At 35.6% G+C, this 18,879-nt stretch overlaps 3 protein-coding genes across 3 annotated transcripts in view; all 3 read left to right on the plus strand.

Annotated features, from left to right (window-relative positions):
- The first annotated feature begins 5,620 nt into the window (after window positions 1-5,620).
- Window positions 5,621-7,266, plus strand: LOC7475950 (xyloglucan 6-xylosyltransferase 2). Its single transcript, XM_002315518.4, has one exon. The coding sequence runs from the start codon at window positions 5,709-5,711 to the stop codon at window positions 7,089-7,091; it is 1,383 nt and encodes a 460-aa protein (XP_002315554.3). The 5' UTR covers window positions 5,621-5,708; the 3' UTR covers window positions 7,092-7,266.
- Window positions 7,267-12,954: 5,688 nt separating this feature from the next.
- Window positions 12,955-18,879, plus strand: part of LOC7475946 (G-type lectin S-receptor-like serine/threonine-protein kinase At4g27290) — a 98,310-nt gene continuing 92,385 nt past the window's right edge. Inside the window, exon 1 of the mRNA XM_006378054.3 lies at window positions 12,955-13,696. Coding sequence (XP_006378116.3) covers window positions 13,135-13,696 — 562 coding nt within the window. The 5' untranslated portion in view covers window positions 12,955-13,134. The remainder of the gene's footprint in view (window positions 13,697-18,879) is intronic.
- On the plus strand, window positions 14,274-17,536 carry LOC7498011 (G-type lectin S-receptor-like serine/threonine-protein kinase SD1-1). Its single transcript, XM_052456676.1, has 6 exons — window positions 14,274-14,410; window positions 15,105-15,251; window positions 15,929-16,139; window positions 16,391-16,628; window positions 16,710-16,860; window positions 17,083-17,536. Exons 2-6 carry the CDS (start codon window positions 15,222-15,224, stop codon window positions 17,386-17,388), a joined length of 936 nt encoding a protein of 311 aa, XP_052312636.1. The 5' UTR covers window positions 14,274-14,410; window positions 15,105-15,221; the 3' UTR covers window positions 17,389-17,536.

The raw sequence follows: 18,879 nt of genomic DNA on the forward strand, positions 1-18,879 counted from the left end.
TAAAAAATAGATGAAAATAAAAACAGATTATTAAAATCATCGTTATGTAAAAAGTATAGGTATAAATCACCTACCTACTGCATAAGCTCGACTCGCACTCCCTTGTTGTTGTTGTGTCCCTCATGCGATTCCTCCTGAATCGACAAGCATACCATATTATTCTATATTCAAATCACATTTTGCAAAATAACAATAGTAATAACAACAACATTTACTCCTCTTTACAATTATTTTTCTTACATTTACGTTCACATTACATCTCTTAAGATTACGATTCATTATCAAACCATAACGAACATCACAAAATTCAATTTAAAATATGATTTATTTCCTTCCGAATGTCAAGACATGACGCTATATAAATTATAAAGAGAAGGAAACCGGATCCTACCCCTAACGTGGCTAAATTTCCTCTTTTTGTCAATTTTGTCAAATCTATCAGCAGGGATGGGAGCTCGATCTCTCCTCAGATATTTATCTATATCTGGAGCTCTAGAATACCAAATTAAGCGGGGTCGGACTCATTGCAAAGCTAACATCCCAGACTACAACTTCTATGAAGAAGCCTTCCCTGAATTCTATCGTCTCCTGGCTTGAATCCTCTCAAGAATCAAGGCAATGAATCTGCCCAGTTTTCATCAATTGATGAAATGTATCTCCAATCCCCTTTCCTCCTCTGATACAACCATTCCCATGTTGTATGTATGACAACCTTTCTAAATATGACCTCCTAAGGCCATTTACGCTAATTTAATAAAAAAAATTATAAGGTTGTAACAGCCCGGCCCAATATGTCGTATATTGTCCGCTTTGGGCCTTACCGCCCTCATGATTTTGTTCTTGGTGACGCAAGCCCATTTCTGAGCCTGACGCCCCAAAACACGTACAACATGTTAGCAACCAACACTGCTAATAAGGCCAGCTACCAAACCCTCACCCACCGATGTGGGATATTACAATCCACCCCCTTAAAGAGCCCGACAACCCCGTCGGCTCAACCGGACAGCCAGTGAGGTCGGTTCTGATACCAAATGTAACAGCCTGGCCCAACATGTTGTATATTGTCCACTTTGGGGCTTACTGCCCTCACGGTTTTGTTCTTGGTGACGCAAGCTCACTTCTAAGCCTGACACCCCAAAACGTGTACAACATGTTAGCAACCAACACTGCTAATAAGGCCAACTACCAAACAGTCACCCGCCGATGTGGGATATTACAAATGTGGTCTAGAACCACTTCAAGAACATGCACGCTATTACTTTAACAATTTCCTTCATTTCATAATTATCCCTAAAACGCGCCTTAGGCCATACGTATGGCTCATGAATTCCTTTCCACCCCACTTAACCTATGAAACCGATTTACAAGTTCTCATATCATAAAATTGTCTTGATTCCTCTATTAGTAAATTTTTCACTGCACCTAACTCACTCATTATTATCATATGAAATTTCAAAACTCCCCCCCTCATAAATCCTGCATAGAAGCTTTTAGCTTTATCGTAAGTCTTTTTCAATGTCTGATCTTTATGAAATTTTAACACTATAGAAAAAAAAGCCTTTAAAATCTTTTGGTAAAACTATTTGATCCAATGATCAAATGAAAAGTTATGCCCATTAACATAAAACTATGTATTAGAAAAATAAACAATATATTTTTTTAAAAATTAATATTAAAAAGACAACATATTGAATCGATCCAGGCCAACCCAAGTTAACCTGCCAAATCCTCAACCTGGATTATGAGACCATGATAATCCCATATAAAGCAAATCAAAACAAATTATGAAACTCAATTTCCAATCAATCCAATTTTAAAGAACAAAATTGGAAAAAATTAATTAAAGAATAACAAAAAAAAATTGACCTGAGTTAACCTGCCAAGCTCGTAACCCAAGTCATATGATCAGGATAACCTCATAGAAAATAAACAAAAAAATAACACGAGTCAACTCGGGTTAACCTACTAAACCTACATTAAGGTTATGAGACTATGATAACCTTATAAAAAGTAAATCAAAAAAAATTATGAAGCTCAATTTTTAATAAACTCAATGTTAAAGATTGAAAGATAAAAAAGAAAATTCAATTTAAAAACACAACACAATAAAACGACTTAAGATTGCACGGGTTAACCTGCAAAACATATGACTTGAGTAATAAGATTGAAATACCTCTATAGAAAGCAAACCAAAATAAATCATGAGGTCTAATTCATAATCAATTCCATGTTAAATGATGAAATTGAAAAAATTCAAATTAAAAAAGACAAAAAAAAAACCTTGAGTCAACTAGGTTAACTAGCTAAATCAGCAATCCAAGTCATGAAACCAAGATAACCTTATAGAAATCAAACTAAAATAAATCATGAAGCTTAATTTTTAATTAACTCAATGTTGAGGGATGAAATAAAAAAAATAATTTAAAAAAAGATAAAAAAAATCAAGTCTACCGAGTTAATCCATCAAACCCGTGATATTGGTTATGAGACTAATCTAACTGTATATAAAGTAAACTACACTAAATTATAAAACTTAATTTTCAATAAATTAAATATTAAAATATAAAATAAATAAAAATAAATTTTAAAAAATAAAATAATTAGTTTTGCAAGTAAATGCACAGTAAACAGTTGAACTTGAACAAGAAAACCACTTATTGCTTGTACGTGTTTATTGACTGACTACTCAAAACGTTGTCGCCTAGCAGGGGTTCTCCAATCACCTTTTCTAGAAGAAGTAGTTAAGAGGGATAGAAGTCGTAATAAATGCAAAATGCTCTTGCTTAGTTCAAACATCATGCAGCAAGGCATGTGCTGGTTTTCATTATATTGTTGTGATCTGCACGCTATTTGTCTGCTTTGACTTTGAGATTTTTATAAATACAAATATAGGAATAATGACAATTTCACATGGTTACCAGCTCAAATAAATCGGAAATATTAAAAAGTTGGGTATAAATAATTATTTTCGGTTCGGTTCGGTTTTTATTAAAAAAAAAAGTAACCAAACCAAATTATTTTTTTTAAACCCGAAACCAGGTCCAACCCGACCGGTTTCGGTCTTGGCTCGATTTTTTCGGTTTGGCTCGGTTTTTTTCCGGTTTGGCTTGGTTTTTTTCCGATTTGAGTTCGGTTCGATTTTTTGGTTTTAGGCTTATAAAACCGAAACCGAACCGGTTGGTTTTTTCAAAATTTTAATTGGTTTAATCGGTTTTTTTTTACAGTTTGGTTTTTTTGGTTATTTTTTTTCGGTTTTCTCAGTTTAATCGGTTTTTTGATTTTTTTGCTCACCCCTAATAAATACTAGTTTGCCCGGCTTATATGTAACCTGAAATAAATAAATAATTTTAAAATTAAAAATAATTATATATATACCAAACTAATTATATAGTGAATAATTCTAAGCTAGCTATAATATAAAGTTCGATACCTGATAAATATTTGAAACAATCTAGTAAAGTTTGAGTATAAAAAATTCATATTTCCTTGGATTTAGGTTAAATTTAACTAGTTATTTCATGTAATTTCGAGCAGTTAATTATTTGCAAATAAATTAGAGTCCCACAAAGCATAATCATTGCTTCATGCCTCTCATCTTCCTCGAGAAAATAAGGCTAATGATAATCCCTAATATTTCTATCACTTTGGTTTTTAACTCATTATCTCACAAAGACTACGAGCAAGAACTCAAATCAAAGTTTAAAAACTTCTAATTATAGGATCATTGAGTGTTTTAGGTGCAAACTTCATAATTGCTAGGTATATAAATGAGTCTTTTGGTCCAGATCACTTATTATTAAATAATTTGAGTTTACTTTTAAATATCAAAATAATTTACCAAAGGTAGATACTTGAATTACATCAGTACTTTTTTTTTTCTCTATTAATAATATAATTAATTTTACCTTGAATCAAAATAAGTATACTTCTATGTTTTTTTCTGAACTCCGTGATCTTTTTTCACGTGTAGCATTGTCTATTTACAATAATCTAATTATTTATTAATGAATCCTAAAACACAAGATATTTAAACTGATATGTTGGATAATCAATTAATTTTTTAGTTTAAATAATCTAATTTATTTTTTCTGATTAAGTTATTTAATGACTTGATATGGAAAGTTCAGATGACTAGTAGATGATAGTTTATAGTGATTGATTAGCCAATGTAACTACTAACTGATACCTGCTAAATGTTCTCTTTAATGAACGTGGTGATTCTTGACTGCTTAAGTCAATAACTTTATAAATAGAGAAAATACAATGATATTTTAAAGAGATAAACTCTGAAAATATGTATGCTGAAAGTGGTATGAATGAAGAAATTGTGAACCTTGAATTTGAAAGACTCATAATATATTTATAGCTCATGAGTCTTGTCTTTTCTAGAGATGAAGGGTTGTAGTGTAATTTTACTCTTGTAATATTTTGTGTTGTATTCTTATCAAAATAATATGTATTGAATCAATATAAAATATTGAGATACCAGCGTGGGATCTTGAAAAAATTCTCAAGAAATTGAGTTTTTTTGAGAAAAAAAACAGGCATAGACATATTGACTAAGACAAGCCAATATAATCAAACTTCTCTTCTAGGACAAGCCAATGGAGTGGAGCTTCTCTCCTAGGACGAGCCTATGGAGTCGAGCTCCTCCTTTAAGACGAGTTTATATAGTTATTGTGTTTAGGTACGTTGAATGAAATTTTTTAAAGGATCTTTTAGACCTATTAAATTTGAGTTTATTATTTACAAATAAACATTTTTTTTCCACCATATTAATCAATATTTTATGTGGTAATCTTGGTGAAATCATAAGCTATTTGATACTGTTATGATACATAATTAAACCATATTTCTTCTTGTTAATTTTATTATTATAAATGAAAGATGGATTAGCATTTAAATGAGAGACAAGTAAATGTGTGATTTTTCTTCCTATAAAACATAGTTCTTAAACTCATTCAGGGTTAACCAGGATAAAATTTGAATTATAAATCAGATGGGTTGATCCAAATAAACCCAAGTCAATCCAATTTATTTATCTAAAGAAAAAACAAAAAAGATGTTTTTTTTTAAAAATCAACTATTTTTTATTAAGTTTTCTTCAAATTAACCGAGTCACTAATCAACCTATATTTTTAATCAAATTATCCCGACCCATTTCTCTTCATATTTTTATTAAAATCCAATCAAGCCTAAACCCGAGTTACAAAGTCATTCCTGGATTGAGTTTTAAAATACTATAAAACATAAATATCAATTGAATTATATATTTATTGGTTTAATAAATAATTTTCTTTTCTTTTATAGAAACAACAAAGGACTAATTTTTCAAATATAGAATTGCTTGACATTGTTTCTAACAAATAAATATTTTTTTTCCCCATAAAGAGGTGCCTTGCCATATACAATGCACACGCCCAACTCATCACATGATTCCTAAACGTGCTTACAGGCAACCAGTCACAATTATTTTCTTAAAAAAATAAAAAAGCTAATCAAATCAAATAAATAATAATTTCAAATTGTTTTTTTTCCTCACTGGATATTCCCTTCCTTCTTTCCTTGCTCAGCCTCACCGACTAAATTTCCTTTTAAATCACCCTTAAAACTTCCTTTTATTTACAAGCACACCCTCCTTCATAAGCAAACCTCTCAACACATAAGACCCATCCTTACTTTCTCTTTCCAACTCAGTCCGAGTCAAAATGCTGGACCGGTGCATCGGGACTCACCGAGTCCGCCAGATCCAAAGAGCTATCCGCCACGGAAAAATCACACTTCTCTGCCTCTGCATGACCGTGGTCGTCCTACGTGGCACAATCGGCGCCGGCAAGTTCGGTACGCCAGAACAAGACTTCAACGACCTCAAAAACCACTTCTACGCAGCTCGCAAACACGGCGAGCCACACCGAGTTCTCACCGAGTCTAACCAGCCCAACAACAACAAGAACGACGAAGCAAGTAATGCTGATGGTGGGAATAATTATGCCACATTTGATATCAACAAGATTTTGGTCGATGAAGGGGAAGATGAGAAGCCGGATCCGAATAGACCGTACAGTTTGGGTCCGAAAATATCCGATTGGAATCAACTGCGAGAGAAATGGTTGAGTGAAAACCCTAGTTTTAGCAATTTTATTAAGCCTAACAAACCGCGTGTTTTGTTAGTTACAGGATCGTCGCCGAAACCTTGTGAGAATCCGGTAGGGGATCATTACTTGTTAAAATCTATAAAAAATAAGATAGATTATTGTAGACTCCATGGAATAGAGATATTTTATAACATGGCATTGCTTGATGCGGAAATGGCTGGGTTTTGGGCGAAATTGCCTTTGATTAGGAAGTTATTGCTTTCGCATCCGGAGGTTGAGTTCTTGTGGTGGATGGATAGTGATGCTATGTTTACAGATATGGCTTTTGAGGTGCCGTGGGAGAGGTATAAGGATTCGAATTTTGTAATGCACGGGTGGAATGAGATGGTTTATGATGAAAAGAATTGGATTGGATTGAATACTGGGAGTTTTTTGCTGAGGAATTGTCAATGGTCTTTGGATCTTTTGGATGCGTGGTCACCAATGGGACCGAAAGGGAAGATTAGAGATGAAGCAGGGAAGGTGCTTACCAGGGAACTTAAGAATAGGCCGGTTTTCGAAGCGGATGATCAGTCTGCAATGGTTTATTTATTGGCTACACAAAGGGATAAGTGGGGTGATAAAGTGTATTTAGAGAATGCTTATTATTTGCATGGTTATTGGGGGATCTTGGTTGATAGATATGAGGAAATGATTGAGAATTATCACCCAGGTCTGGGTGATCATCGTTGGCCGCTTGTCACTCACTTTGTGGGGTGCAAACCTTGTGGGAAGTTCGGAGATTATTCAGTGGAGAGGTGTTTGAAGCAGATGGATCGGGCGTTTAATTTTGGGGATAATCAAATTCTGCAGATTTATGGGTTTACTCATAAATCGCTGGCTAGTCGGAGAGTTAGTCGAGTGAGAAATGAGACTACCAATCCACTTGAAGTGAAGGATGAGCTTGGCTTGCTTCACCCTGCATTTAAAGCTGTCAGGGTATCAACAACATCTTGAGAGCTTTGATAATGTATTCCACCGCAAGCTGCTGGTATTTTTTTCGTTTTAAGTTATAGTGTATGTCAATTTGCTCGCAGTTGGTGTTATTGCTTGTAGAAGTACTGGAAATCTGTATGTTCTTTTCCTAATTTTGTGTTATCAGTGTTTAAATTATATTGATTTTTGAAGGATAGTAACTTGTGTCTCTTCTGACTTTTGACTCAAATTTTATTTCATGGTTACTCTATATATATCATTTTTAATTATGATGTTCATGCTTGTGGCTGCAATAACCTGTTATCGTGGTGTATACTCTTTTTTTCTTTTTTGTTTCTCTTTGTTTATTGCTCAGTATCTTTATCTATATGTAACAAATTTGTTAATTCAGGTTGATAACAATAGCAATTTTATTGAATTAAAAGAAATTGACTACAGCAACCCAATTGAAAAAAGATAAAAGATAGTTTCTGAGGATATTCAAGGTTGCTCGTGTCTCTATAAAAAGCATATATTCAAGGTTGCCTTATCCTCCCACGACTTAATAGAAAGTCCCCATAAGTTTTTCCATGATTTTTTCATAGCCTAGAATTATTTAGCTGACATGTTTTGAAGTTGTTTCTCTAGTTCTTCCAAAATTTTTTGTTGGGTTTGTTGGTGTAGTTGATGCTCCTGCTGCCCTTCATGGCTGCAATGGCTTTAATAAATCATGACATCCTTGTCCTTTTTGCCGTAGATCTACTGCTCTAATATTAATTATAACAAATCTAATAATTCAGATTAATTACAATAGTAATTTTATTGAATTAAAAGAAATTGATTACAAAGATCTAATTGGAAAAAGATAATAGATAGTTTTTGAGCATATTCAAGGTTGCTCGGGCCTCCATAAGGGCATATTCAAGGTTGTCTTATCCTCCCATGACTTAATAGAAAGTCCCCATAAGTTTTTCATAATATTTTTCAGAGTTCTAGAATTCTACTTGGCTAATAGAGAAATTCAAACAAATTCATATTCTAATTTAAAAGATTCAAATATGATAATTTTAAAAATAGGAGTAAATTAAGGCTAGGACCTGTTACACTTTACTCATGATTTGCTGGTTAAAATCATGATGAAAATCTATGGAAGAGGCTCTGCATATTTAAATTGACAATATAGATTCTTGGACTTGGGTCAGATTTGTCCTGCTAGGGATTGATGTTACCTTGAGCCTAAGTGCCTTTGATTTGAGCATTGCTTTTAAAATCTTAATGGACCAATTGTCTGTGATCCCTAACGCATGCAAGTGTCAAAAAGCATTTACCTGATTTTTAATACATTGGAAGCAATGATTTGTACTATGTAATCTGTAGCAAACATAATTCTTGGCTGATTCCTAAACTAAAGCTTCACAAAACATGATGCCAGCTTTAAATGCCAACAAATGAAAAAGATCCTTTCTACTTCCCAAAACGTTGCAATAGCTCTGTGAGCGAGGTACGTCGCAAATTTTACTAGGAGAGAAGCTGCTACGCAGGGATATCAAAAGTTTTCCATGTTCTGAGAAGAAAGGTTACAAAGGAAATTCTTCCTCGTTTTGAAGCAGGAAATACTTTGATAGTGAACTCATAAAAGCCTGATTCCAACTGCTTGAACACAAGGAAACCATACATTCATGCGAATTACCTCTTGTAATATTATTGAAGCACTATTAACTCGTGTGGATGCTGGAAATTTGGAGATTGTCCTTTCATGATGATTTTCAAGGTCATTGCATCTGATTCTTATTTGAAGGGGCTTGTGCTTTTATTCTTGAATGATTCAAATCTCTCTTTATGTAGTCTGAAAGTAAAGTTGTTATCATTCCATAAAGACCATGGACAGAAAGGTAAAATTGTTATCATACCAAAGAAACCCACGGACCTCATAAAGCAAATTGCAGCATAAACACATTTGATATTTTTAGCTGTCCTTGTTGGAATAATTTTATATTAAATGCAACACTAAGCTAGCACAGTTAGGAAGAGAGGGAAAGGGGTTCGGTGCATAACTTGTGGTGGCTGATAGGCATGAGGAAATGACTGATCATCACCTTCAGGATCTTGGTGGTCATAGTCGGCTGCTTGTGATTCACTTTTTGGTATGGAAGCTTCGTTGGAAGTTTGGAGATTATCCAGTGGAAAGGTGCTCAAAGCAGATGGACCAACAATCAAATTTGCAGGTTTATGGTTTACTAATAAATCTCTTGTCAGTTGGAGAATTCGGATTGAGAGCTGAGACTAGCAATCCACTTGGAGTGAAGGATGAGTGTGGCTTGCATCCCCCTGCATTAAGGATGCCAAGGTATCATCATCTTGAGAGCTTTGATAATGTAATGCACTGCTTGCAGCTGTTATTTCTTTTATTACATGTCAATTCGCATGCAATTGCTCGAATTTGCTTGTAGAAGCTCTGGATACAATATTCTGCATGTTCTTTTCCTAAATTAGTTAAGTCAAGTTTACCTGTCTTTCTACCTTAACTGTATTTGTGGTTTCTTTATATTTTGAAACGTTTCTTGGTCTGTGTTTGTGATAATGACTTATTCTCATGGGGTTCTTTTTCTTTTTATTTATTTCGCACAGTTTGTACTCTTGGCATGCTGATTGAAATGAGGAAAAGGCTGAGGTTCTTCTGTTTGTCATCAATTGGGAAATTTCTGTGCATTGCCGAAGTCACATGATTTGTAGCGAGGATATTGAACATTTAAGATTAGCTTTGATAAAGATTGGATATGTTTCTGCTTAGTTTGCAGGACACACAAGGAGTCTGTTTTAAGAAAAAAGCACATTCATACTATCCTTACATGGTATTCTCTTACATCTCACATAATATTATTATGAAAAGCTTATTCCCAATTAATTCTTGAAGCTGCAATAGCCTTCTAACCGAGTAATGGCAATATACTTCATTTTATAACATTTTAGAAATTAATATGCCTAATGTCATGACAACTGACATTGCAGAAATTTATTGTTGAATATGAGCTAAAAGCTGAGGAATTGTTAGTTTAGGTTGATTTTACCATAGCTCAACTTATCAGCTACATATTTGAGCTGAGCTGACAAGAGATAGACTCTTGGATTTGGGTTGGAGTTGTTTTGCTAGGGATTGTCGTTACCTAGAGCCTGTGTGCCTTTGATTTGAGCATTGCTTTTGAAGTTTTAAAGATTAAAAGCTAGAGTAAGAAGAACGCTTTGCCTGATTTATAATGCATGGGGAAGCAGTAATCTGCAAGAATGTTCTATGTTGATTCCAAAACAAAAGTTTTCAGGTCATGATTCCAGCTTTAAACACCACCAAATGAGAGGGAAAAAGAGAGAAACAACTCTGGGCGACTGTGCCCCAGAAAACATTACAATTGCTTGAAGTCACGTATTTGAGTAAAAAGCTGTCATAATGGGATGGTAGAACTTCTGTCTTCCAGAGAAGAAGGGGGTCATAAAGGAATTAGATCTCAAGAGAGACATACTCTACTAGTGAACTTAAAAATCCTAACTGCAACTGCTTGAGCACAAGTAAGGCATGGATTTGCTTGGGCATCTAATATGCAGTGTTCAGATAAATTGCACTAGTAACTGATACCCAAGGTTAGGCAAGCTATCTATTTCTTTACAGCTTGTTAAGGGCAAGGACATCTCCATAAGGATCCTATGTGTATGATGTAGATTGCTATTCCATTTTGCTCACATAAAATAATCTCCCCAAAATTGCGCGTAGTTTTGATGTTTCGAGTGGCTCAACCAACATGAAGGAAGTTGTATAGATGCTGATTTCTTAGTTTTAGTGTTTACAGTGTTCCTTTCACATGGCTTCTACGATGTTGATGCAGGTCATGACGTTGTGTGATTATAGGTTAGGTTCTAAATACAAGAGAACTGTATCGACTGACAATTTCAAACTAAGTCCCATGAACAAGCACCTTATATTTAGGAAATTATCTGTTCATACCTCAGAATTGAAGCATCAACAACGAATAGATCTAGGCGATTGTGCCCCAGAAGCATCATCTTGCTTTGAAGCTGATGATCTGTATATTATTTAGAGAGTGCTTATTTTTGCACGGTCATTTGTGGGGGAGGGGGGTGTTTGAGCTTGAGAGGTACGGGGAAATGATTGAGAATTGGGTCTTGGTGATCATCGCTGGCCTGTTGCAACCTGCTTTTTGGGGTGTAAGCCTTGTGGAATTTCGGGGATTCATAGTGGAGAGGCACTTGAAGCTGATAGAGCTTTTAGTTGTAGGACAATCAAATTATTGGTTTCAGATTTATGGGGTCATGCATAAATGCTCGCTACCTAGAGTTAAGAGAGTGGGGAATGAGACTAGCAATGCAGCCATCCACTTTCATTGAAGGATAAGCTCGGCTCAAAATTGTGTTTATTAGCAGCTTCTTGACTGAGATAACTATATAATGATAGCAATTTTTAATGAAAAGGGATATTATGGTTATGGATGGGACTGTCGTGGTGAATTGTGTGGGTAATGTTTTGCAGCTGTTTCTTTTAGAATGGAGGGGGTAGGAGCATCGTATATTGTGGAGCTTAAGGGACTGATTAATTCTTCATACTGGGCTTATGATTGGTTTTAGAGATATGGCAGTGGAACTTGGGTTTTTTTTGGTCTCTGCTTTGGTTGTATGGAGCACTGATTGCAAATGGGGCTTCTTTGTGGATGAATGAAAGGAGTTGCAATGAGATTTCAGGAATCTTTCACTTGTGTGTGTCAGGAGGAAGGGAATCGAGCTGCACATCTTCTAGCTAGACACTTAGTTATGTTTTGAAGGAGATGGTGTGATTGAGGAGATTTCAGATTTTTTGCAGTCTGTAGTTAATCACAGATATTGCTGAAATGGCAGCCTGAATTTGGTTTTTGCTTTTGGTATCATGTCTGGTGTTTTGTTTTCTGATCAGTATTAACTATAGCGTGGAATTTCTGCTATTTCACAAAAGGGTCAGTCCCAAATTCTCTTCTCTTCTCTTCCTTTTCTTTTTAGCTTCGGTTTTATATGGATTTAGTGGTTAGTTCTAACCAACGTATCCTTGAGGTAACACTTAACAGAGAGAGCAGTGGCCTAGCAGCAACAATAGCAATCCCTAGACTGTCAAACAAATCTCCCTCCACCACAACTTTGTTACTTGAGTCATATATGCTGTTGTTCTTGAATTATTGAAGTTAATTTGAGCCATGATAGAATATGAACAGATGTAAAATATTTTGAGTAAATAGAAGTCTTGTAAATATTCTGCATATACTTCAGCTCGTAACTTGGGTTTATAGATCTCAGTGAACAGAGTCAAGACATGGAGTCGATTTTATATTTCTGTCTTTTCTTTTTCTTTTTAATGGATAGAGCATGTATAGAAGAATGTCCGGGAAAAGCAGAGAAAAAGCCAGTGTGGTGGCAAGTCAGTATTCGGTAGTGTCGATAGTAAATGATCGATCGATCGATCGATTGATGCAGCGCCGTCCATACACTTATTGGTGCCCAAGGGCCACCGCACAGTAACGATGACAATCACTGGCACTTCCGGAACTACTTGCTGATACAGCAAAATCAAGAGTACATGTTGAGTATATGTTGCGACAAACCGCGTCTTAACAGATCGCGCATGTACTGCCTAGATTATGCTTGATTGAAAAATATTTTTCTAACTGTGATAGTTTGAAAAATACTTTAAAATATTATTAAAGAAACCTCACTTTAGTTCCGTGTAGTGTAGACTATCTATGAAATTTCCATGTGAATTTCATCAAAAATAAAAATAAAATAAAAATAAAAATCCAAAGTCGAGCGTTTACCTCAGTAGTGGAACATTGCTGTGCCTCTAGACTGACTGGTGTTAAATCGTTTACCCCAGCAGTGGAACACTGCTGTAGTGGTAGACTGACTGTGGTGTTAAATCGTTTACCTCAGCAGTGTAACATTGCTGTAGCGGTAGACTGATTGTGGTGTTAAATAGGCAATCTTGAGACCAATATTCTTCACATCTAGCAAAGCCAGCCATTTTATAACACAACAAAGCGATCTGCTTAAAAGAATCATGAGATTTCTGAGGGATTGCATTTCCATACTTCTTTTTTGCTCTACTTTGCTTCTGATTGTAGAAGTAGCCACCCCTGTTGACACCATTAACACAACCCTGTCAATTCGAGATGGAGACACCATAGTCTCGGCTGGTGGCACCTATGAATTAGGATTTTTCAGCCCCGGAAAATCCAAAAACCGATACTTGGGGATATGGTATGGCAAAATATCAGTCCAGACAGCAGTGTGGGTTGCCAACAGAGAATCTCCACTTAACGATTCATCAGGTGTTGTAAGGCTTACCAACCAAGGACTTCTTGTCCTTGTCAATCGCAGTGGAAGCATCATTTGGTCTTCCAACACATCAACACCTGCTAGGAATCCAGTTGCACAGCTTTTGGATTCGGGAAACCTTGTTGTGAAAGAGGAGGGTGATAATAACCCGGAGAACTCCCTGTGGCAGAGTTTTGAACATCCAGGTAATACATTAATACCGGGCATGAAGATAGGACGGAATAGAGTCACTGGCATGGACTGGAGCTTGGCAGCATGGAAGTCACTAGATGATCCTTCTAGAGGTAACATAACAGGTATCCTTGTTCCTTATGGATATCCCGAGTTAGTAGAGCTGGAAGATTCGAAAGTGAAGTATCGATCTGGGCCATGGAATGGTCTGGGGTTCAGTGGTATGCCTCCATTAAAACCAAATCCAATATATACATATGAATTTGTTTTTAACGAGAAGGAGATATTTTACAGAGAACAGCTTGTTAATAGCTCAATGCATTGTAGGATTGTCTTGGCTCAGAATGGTGATATCCAACAACTTTTGTGGATTGAGAAAACCCAGAGCTGGTTTCTTTACGAAACAGAAAACATCAATAATTGTGCGCGTTATAAACTATGTGGTGCAAATGGCATCTGTAGTATTAACAACTCTCCGGTGTGTGATTGCTTAAATGGATTTGTACCGAGAGTTCCAAGAGACTGGGAGAGGACAGATTGGTCAAGTGGTTGCATCAGAAAGACTGCACTAAACTGTTCAGGAGATGGGTTTCAAAAAGTCTCAGGTGTGAAGTTGCCGGAGACAAGGCAATCATGGTTTAACAAGAGCATGAGCCTGGAGGAGTGCAGGAACACGTGCTTGAAGAACTGCAGCTGTACTGCGTATGCAAACATGGACATCAGGAATGGAGGAAGTGGGTGCTTGCTTTGGTTCAATGATCTGATCGATATTTTGTTTCAAGATGAGAAAGACACCATTTTTATACGGAGGGCTGCATCAGAACTAGGTATGAATTTATCTTCTGACGGTATCTATTACTATGATTTTAGTCACTTTTAGAGAGGTCATATTATTTATTTGAGAAGATTTTCCGATTAAATGCATGAGAAAGTTTTCTTTCTAATCTTATATTCTAGTTTTCAGAACATCATATCACACGATGCCTGAGAGTGCCTGTGTATGCTTGTGTTGATGTGTGTTGATAGAGTGATAACTTGGTCAATGTCTCCTCTTCCCCTCTCTCTGTTTTTTTTCCATAGGTTTCGTTGAACAACCGCATTGCTTGTGGACATAGATTACAACTCTCAAGACATATGTTCATACTAGTATAAGGATTATTATAGAGACTTGAAGGATAATCACATCATCAATCCTGAAAATCTCACAATTTCTAAAATTCAATGATGTGTTGTAGATGCTTGCAAGATTTCTTGCACGACATATCATTTGGCATGAAAGAACTTGAGATATTCATTGAAAGAAGTAACTTCTTGAAGCATAATAAAATAACTAGATCAGTGACTAGACATATCACTTGGTGTTGGTGACATGATGGAGTGGTTTTTCTCTGCCCAGAGCGGTGTTGTTTTATAATGTATTGAGTAGATAACTGGGATTGAAAGATCCAATAGCCAAGGAAAACTATTCACAAATTCCTATTTATTGTCTTTTAACTCTAGTTTTTCTCTGCCATGATATAGGTAATGGTGATAGTGCAAAGGTTAATACGAAATCCAATGCAAAGAAAAGGATCGTGGTAAGCACTGTGTTGTCCACAGGACTTGTGTTCCTTGGACTAGCCTTGGTCTTGCTCTTGCATGTTTGGAGAAAGCAGCAGCAGAAAAAACGTACGTATTCTACCATGAAAATCTAACCAATCCTATCGCCCCCATTCCACGACTTTCAGAGAAGAAGTCTAGTTAATCTCTTAATTTAAATTTGATTTGATTAATCCAAGGTAGGACAGTAAATTGTTCAAGACTTCATTAATATTTAATGCCTTAAAAAGAAATTTGAGTACAACGACAAATAGAGGTGAGAGATCCCATGTCTTTTTTTTTTACCTTTCCAATTCGTAGTAGTAATACTAACAGGAAAAATGACAGGTAATTTGCCAAGCGGATCGAATAACAAGGATATGAAGGAAGAACTAGAATTACCCTTCTTTAATATGGATGAGTTGGCTTCTGCAACAAATAACTTTTCTGATGCCAATAAACTAGGAGAAGGAGGTTTCGGACCTGTTTATAAGATAATAATTATCTGTAAACGGTCATGCAATATGGCCTATGGCCTCTGAATTTCATCTTACAAACTCCTGACCCCAGTGGAGTTCTTGGTGTTAGTTTCTTTGAAACGATCCCACTACAGGACTGTCAGGACCGACCATTTTTTTAGCATAAAACAATGACTGATTGGAGAGTACTCCTTAACAGATACAAAGAGTACGGAACACCATTTCGCAATTCTCAACTTCCAGAAGACAACGTATGATTTGCTTACGATGCTGAGTCATTATTTGCAGGGAACCCTTGCAGATGGACGAGAAATAGCTGTGAAGAGGCTCTCTAAGAATTCAAGACAAGGACTTGATGAATTCAAAAATGAAGTTAAACATATCGTGAAACTTCAGCATCGGAATCTAGTGAGGCTTCTTGGATGCTGCATTGAAAGAGATGAAAAGATGTTGGTCTACGAGTTTTTGCCTAACAAAAGCTTGGACTTCTATATTTTTGGTATGAATCTCACAAAACCTTTTCAAAAAGTTAAGCACTATTGAGCTTTCCAAAACCCTGCATTAAGAATCTAATTATAAGATGTTTATCTTCCTTCGAAGCCCTTAGGAAAGTGGCTTCGTAGGGGGAGATTACTTTTCTCCACTTTCTTTCTCACAAATCCTGCCATATATGCAATTGTAACTCGTTCTTTCTTGTTCTCTCTTGCATTTATGAATCTGATAAGAGCCATAATGTATTGACTTGGGCAGATGAAACTCATAGCTTACTACTAGATTGGCGTCAGCGCTACAATATCATCAATGGGATTGCTCGTGGACTCCTTTATCTTCACCAAGATTCGAGACTAAGAATAATCCACAGAGATCTGAAAACCAGCAATATTTTGTTGGATTACGAAATGAATCCAAAAATCTCAGACTTTGGCCTGGCTAGAAGTTTTGGAGAAAATGAAACTGAAGCCAGTACTAATAAAGTGGCTGGAACGTAGTAAGTGTCTTCTTCATCATATGGATTTTATGCTCTTAGTTTGCAAATGCATGCGACCTAAAATTCTATGAATACATGCAGTGGTTACATATCTCCAGAGTATGCAAATTATGGACTCTACTCGCTAAAATCAGACGTCTTCAGCTTTGGTGTATTGGTGCTAGAAATAGTGAGTGGCTATAGGAACAGAGGATTCAGTCACCCAGATCACCACCTCAACCTTATCGGGCATGTAAGTGCCAAAGCTATGTCAGTTTGACTCTTTCATTTCAATAAACTCTCGAGTACCTCTGTTAGATACCAGATGTCTGCACATGTTTATGAGACTTGAACACTTCAGATACTTGAAGAAAAACTGTAGAAATTATGGAAAACAATTGAGACCGACAATGGTCAATGTTGGATTTGCACAAATACGTAACGTGTTCTTAATAGCATGGTTTTTGTTTATCAGGCTTGGATACTGTTCAAACAAGGCAGGTCTCTAGAACTGGTTGGGGAATCAAAAGTTGAAACACCTTATTTATCTGAAGTACTACGTTCGATTCATGTGGGGCTATTGTGTGTGCAAGAAAATACAGAAGATAGGCCAAACATGTCATATGTGGTTTTGATGTTGGGTAATGAAGATGAACTGCCTCAGCCTAAACAACCAGGATTCTTCACTGAAAGGGATCTTATTGAAGCATGTTATTCATCAAGCCAGTGCAAACCACCTTCAGCGAACGAGTGCTCGATTTCATTGCTGGAGGCAAGATAGAGTGCTTGTGTTTTTGTTTTGTGTGGTCTTGATGGTTGTGAATCTGCCATAAAACTTCTACTGTGTGTCTGCTGTAATAAGGTTATGAATCTACCATGCATGCTTAATTTCTATGAGATTTAATAACTTTTTTTAGTGATTAAAGGCACTCGATTGTTCTAGTGCGTGCTGAGGAGTTGAAATAACAAACAAACACTACTAGTTGCAGAAATAAAGGCTTCTAAATATAAATTATACTCTGATGAAATCCGATTTATATTAAGAAATAGCAGCAGCCATTAAGTAGGTGGTTGAAATTGAAGAGAAAGCAGAATTTCTGGGATTCTTGTTTTCATCAAAATGTTTTGGATTTTCACTCCTATACTGTTTTCTAAAATCTTGGATTTGGATGGATGAGAAGTGAAAAAAAAAAAGGACAAATAAATATAATAATTTATGAGAGATAAATTTATTGAGCATTTAATAGACGATAAATTTTACTGGACAAAATGGTTAGATTGTTTAATTCAATTATTAATTATTATTAATTATTGACTAGATGGTTACTCACGCATTACATGGGTTATGACAAATTATATATATAGGTGACGCTCTATGTTGGGGGCCATTCTAATTTTATTTTTAACATAAAAAAGAATTTCAGACCCTATCTATGTTTTTTTTTTTATCAGTAAAATAATTCCTAGGAATTTCAACGCAAGTAAAAAAGTTCTTCGAGAATAAATTCAAAATTAAATGGAGTTTTAGGAGATAATATCTAAAAGATTCTCAATTAATCTAAGAATTAATACACACACATTATGTTTTGAATTATTTAATTATTAAGAAATTAAAATAAATGAAATAAGAAAATAGGATAGATGTGCGGTTCCGGGTGGCTTAGTGCGCCTGCCAATTCAGGCCCGTGTGTCTAGTTTTAATCATTATGCTCGTCTTTTTTTTTTATTTTCTTAAAAAATGTAGATGATGTGTTGTTTACAAGATCAAATTCTAGTCCGCACAAATGTAAACGATGTGAGGTTCTATTGCCTTCATATGTTTGTGATCATGGAACAACATCACGTAAAAAATCCTGAGGCATGAATCAGGATGTTGTTCAAATTCATTAAAAGCAACATCTTGTATAGATTTCCTTCTTATGTAATTATGAAAAGCCATTGATACAACAACAATATGCACCTGTGTCTTATACAGAAACATTAGCATGTTTTGCGAAATTCTCCATCTTTTTTTCCACACCCCAAAAGTTCGCTCAATTACACTTTGAACGGAGGAATGAACCCGGTTGAACAACTCCTCTCGACTTCTCAACTGACCTCGATGATGAAATTCTGGAGGATGATATCTTTTACCTTTATTTGGACCCAAAAAATGCATATTCACTTGGATAACCGGAGTCAACAACGTAATACTTTCCTGCATTCACCCAAGACATTTAAAACAAAAAATATTTTGTACCACGCGACCAAAAATTAAATAAATGAAAATTTT

This window comes from Populus trichocarpa, chromosome 10, assembly GCF_000002775.5.
Source record: "Populus trichocarpa isolate Nisqually-1 chromosome 10, P.trichocarpa_v4.1, whole genome shotgun sequence".
NCBI classification, from domain to species: domain Eukaryota; kingdom Viridiplantae; phylum Streptophyta; class Magnoliopsida; order Malpighiales; family Salicaceae; genus Populus; species Populus trichocarpa.

Excerpts from the sequence above, each read along its gene's own strand:
- LOC7475950 (XM_002315518.4), top strand. The coding sequence starts at position 5,709 with ATGCTGGACCGGTGCATCGGGACTCACCGAGTCCGCCAGATCCAAAGA.
- LOC7498011 (XM_052456676.1), top strand. The coding sequence starts at position 15,222 with ATGTTTGGAGAAAGCAGCAGCAGAAAAAAC. Across the intron at positions 15,252-15,928 it reads AAAGCAGCAGCAGAAAAAAC|GGAACCCTTGCAGATGGACG; the intron begins GTACGTATTCTA and ends CATTATTTGCAG. Across the intron at positions 16,629-16,709 it reads AATAAAGTGGCTGGAACGTA|TGGTTACATATCTCCAGAGT; the intron begins GTAAGTGTCTTC and ends GAATACATGCAG.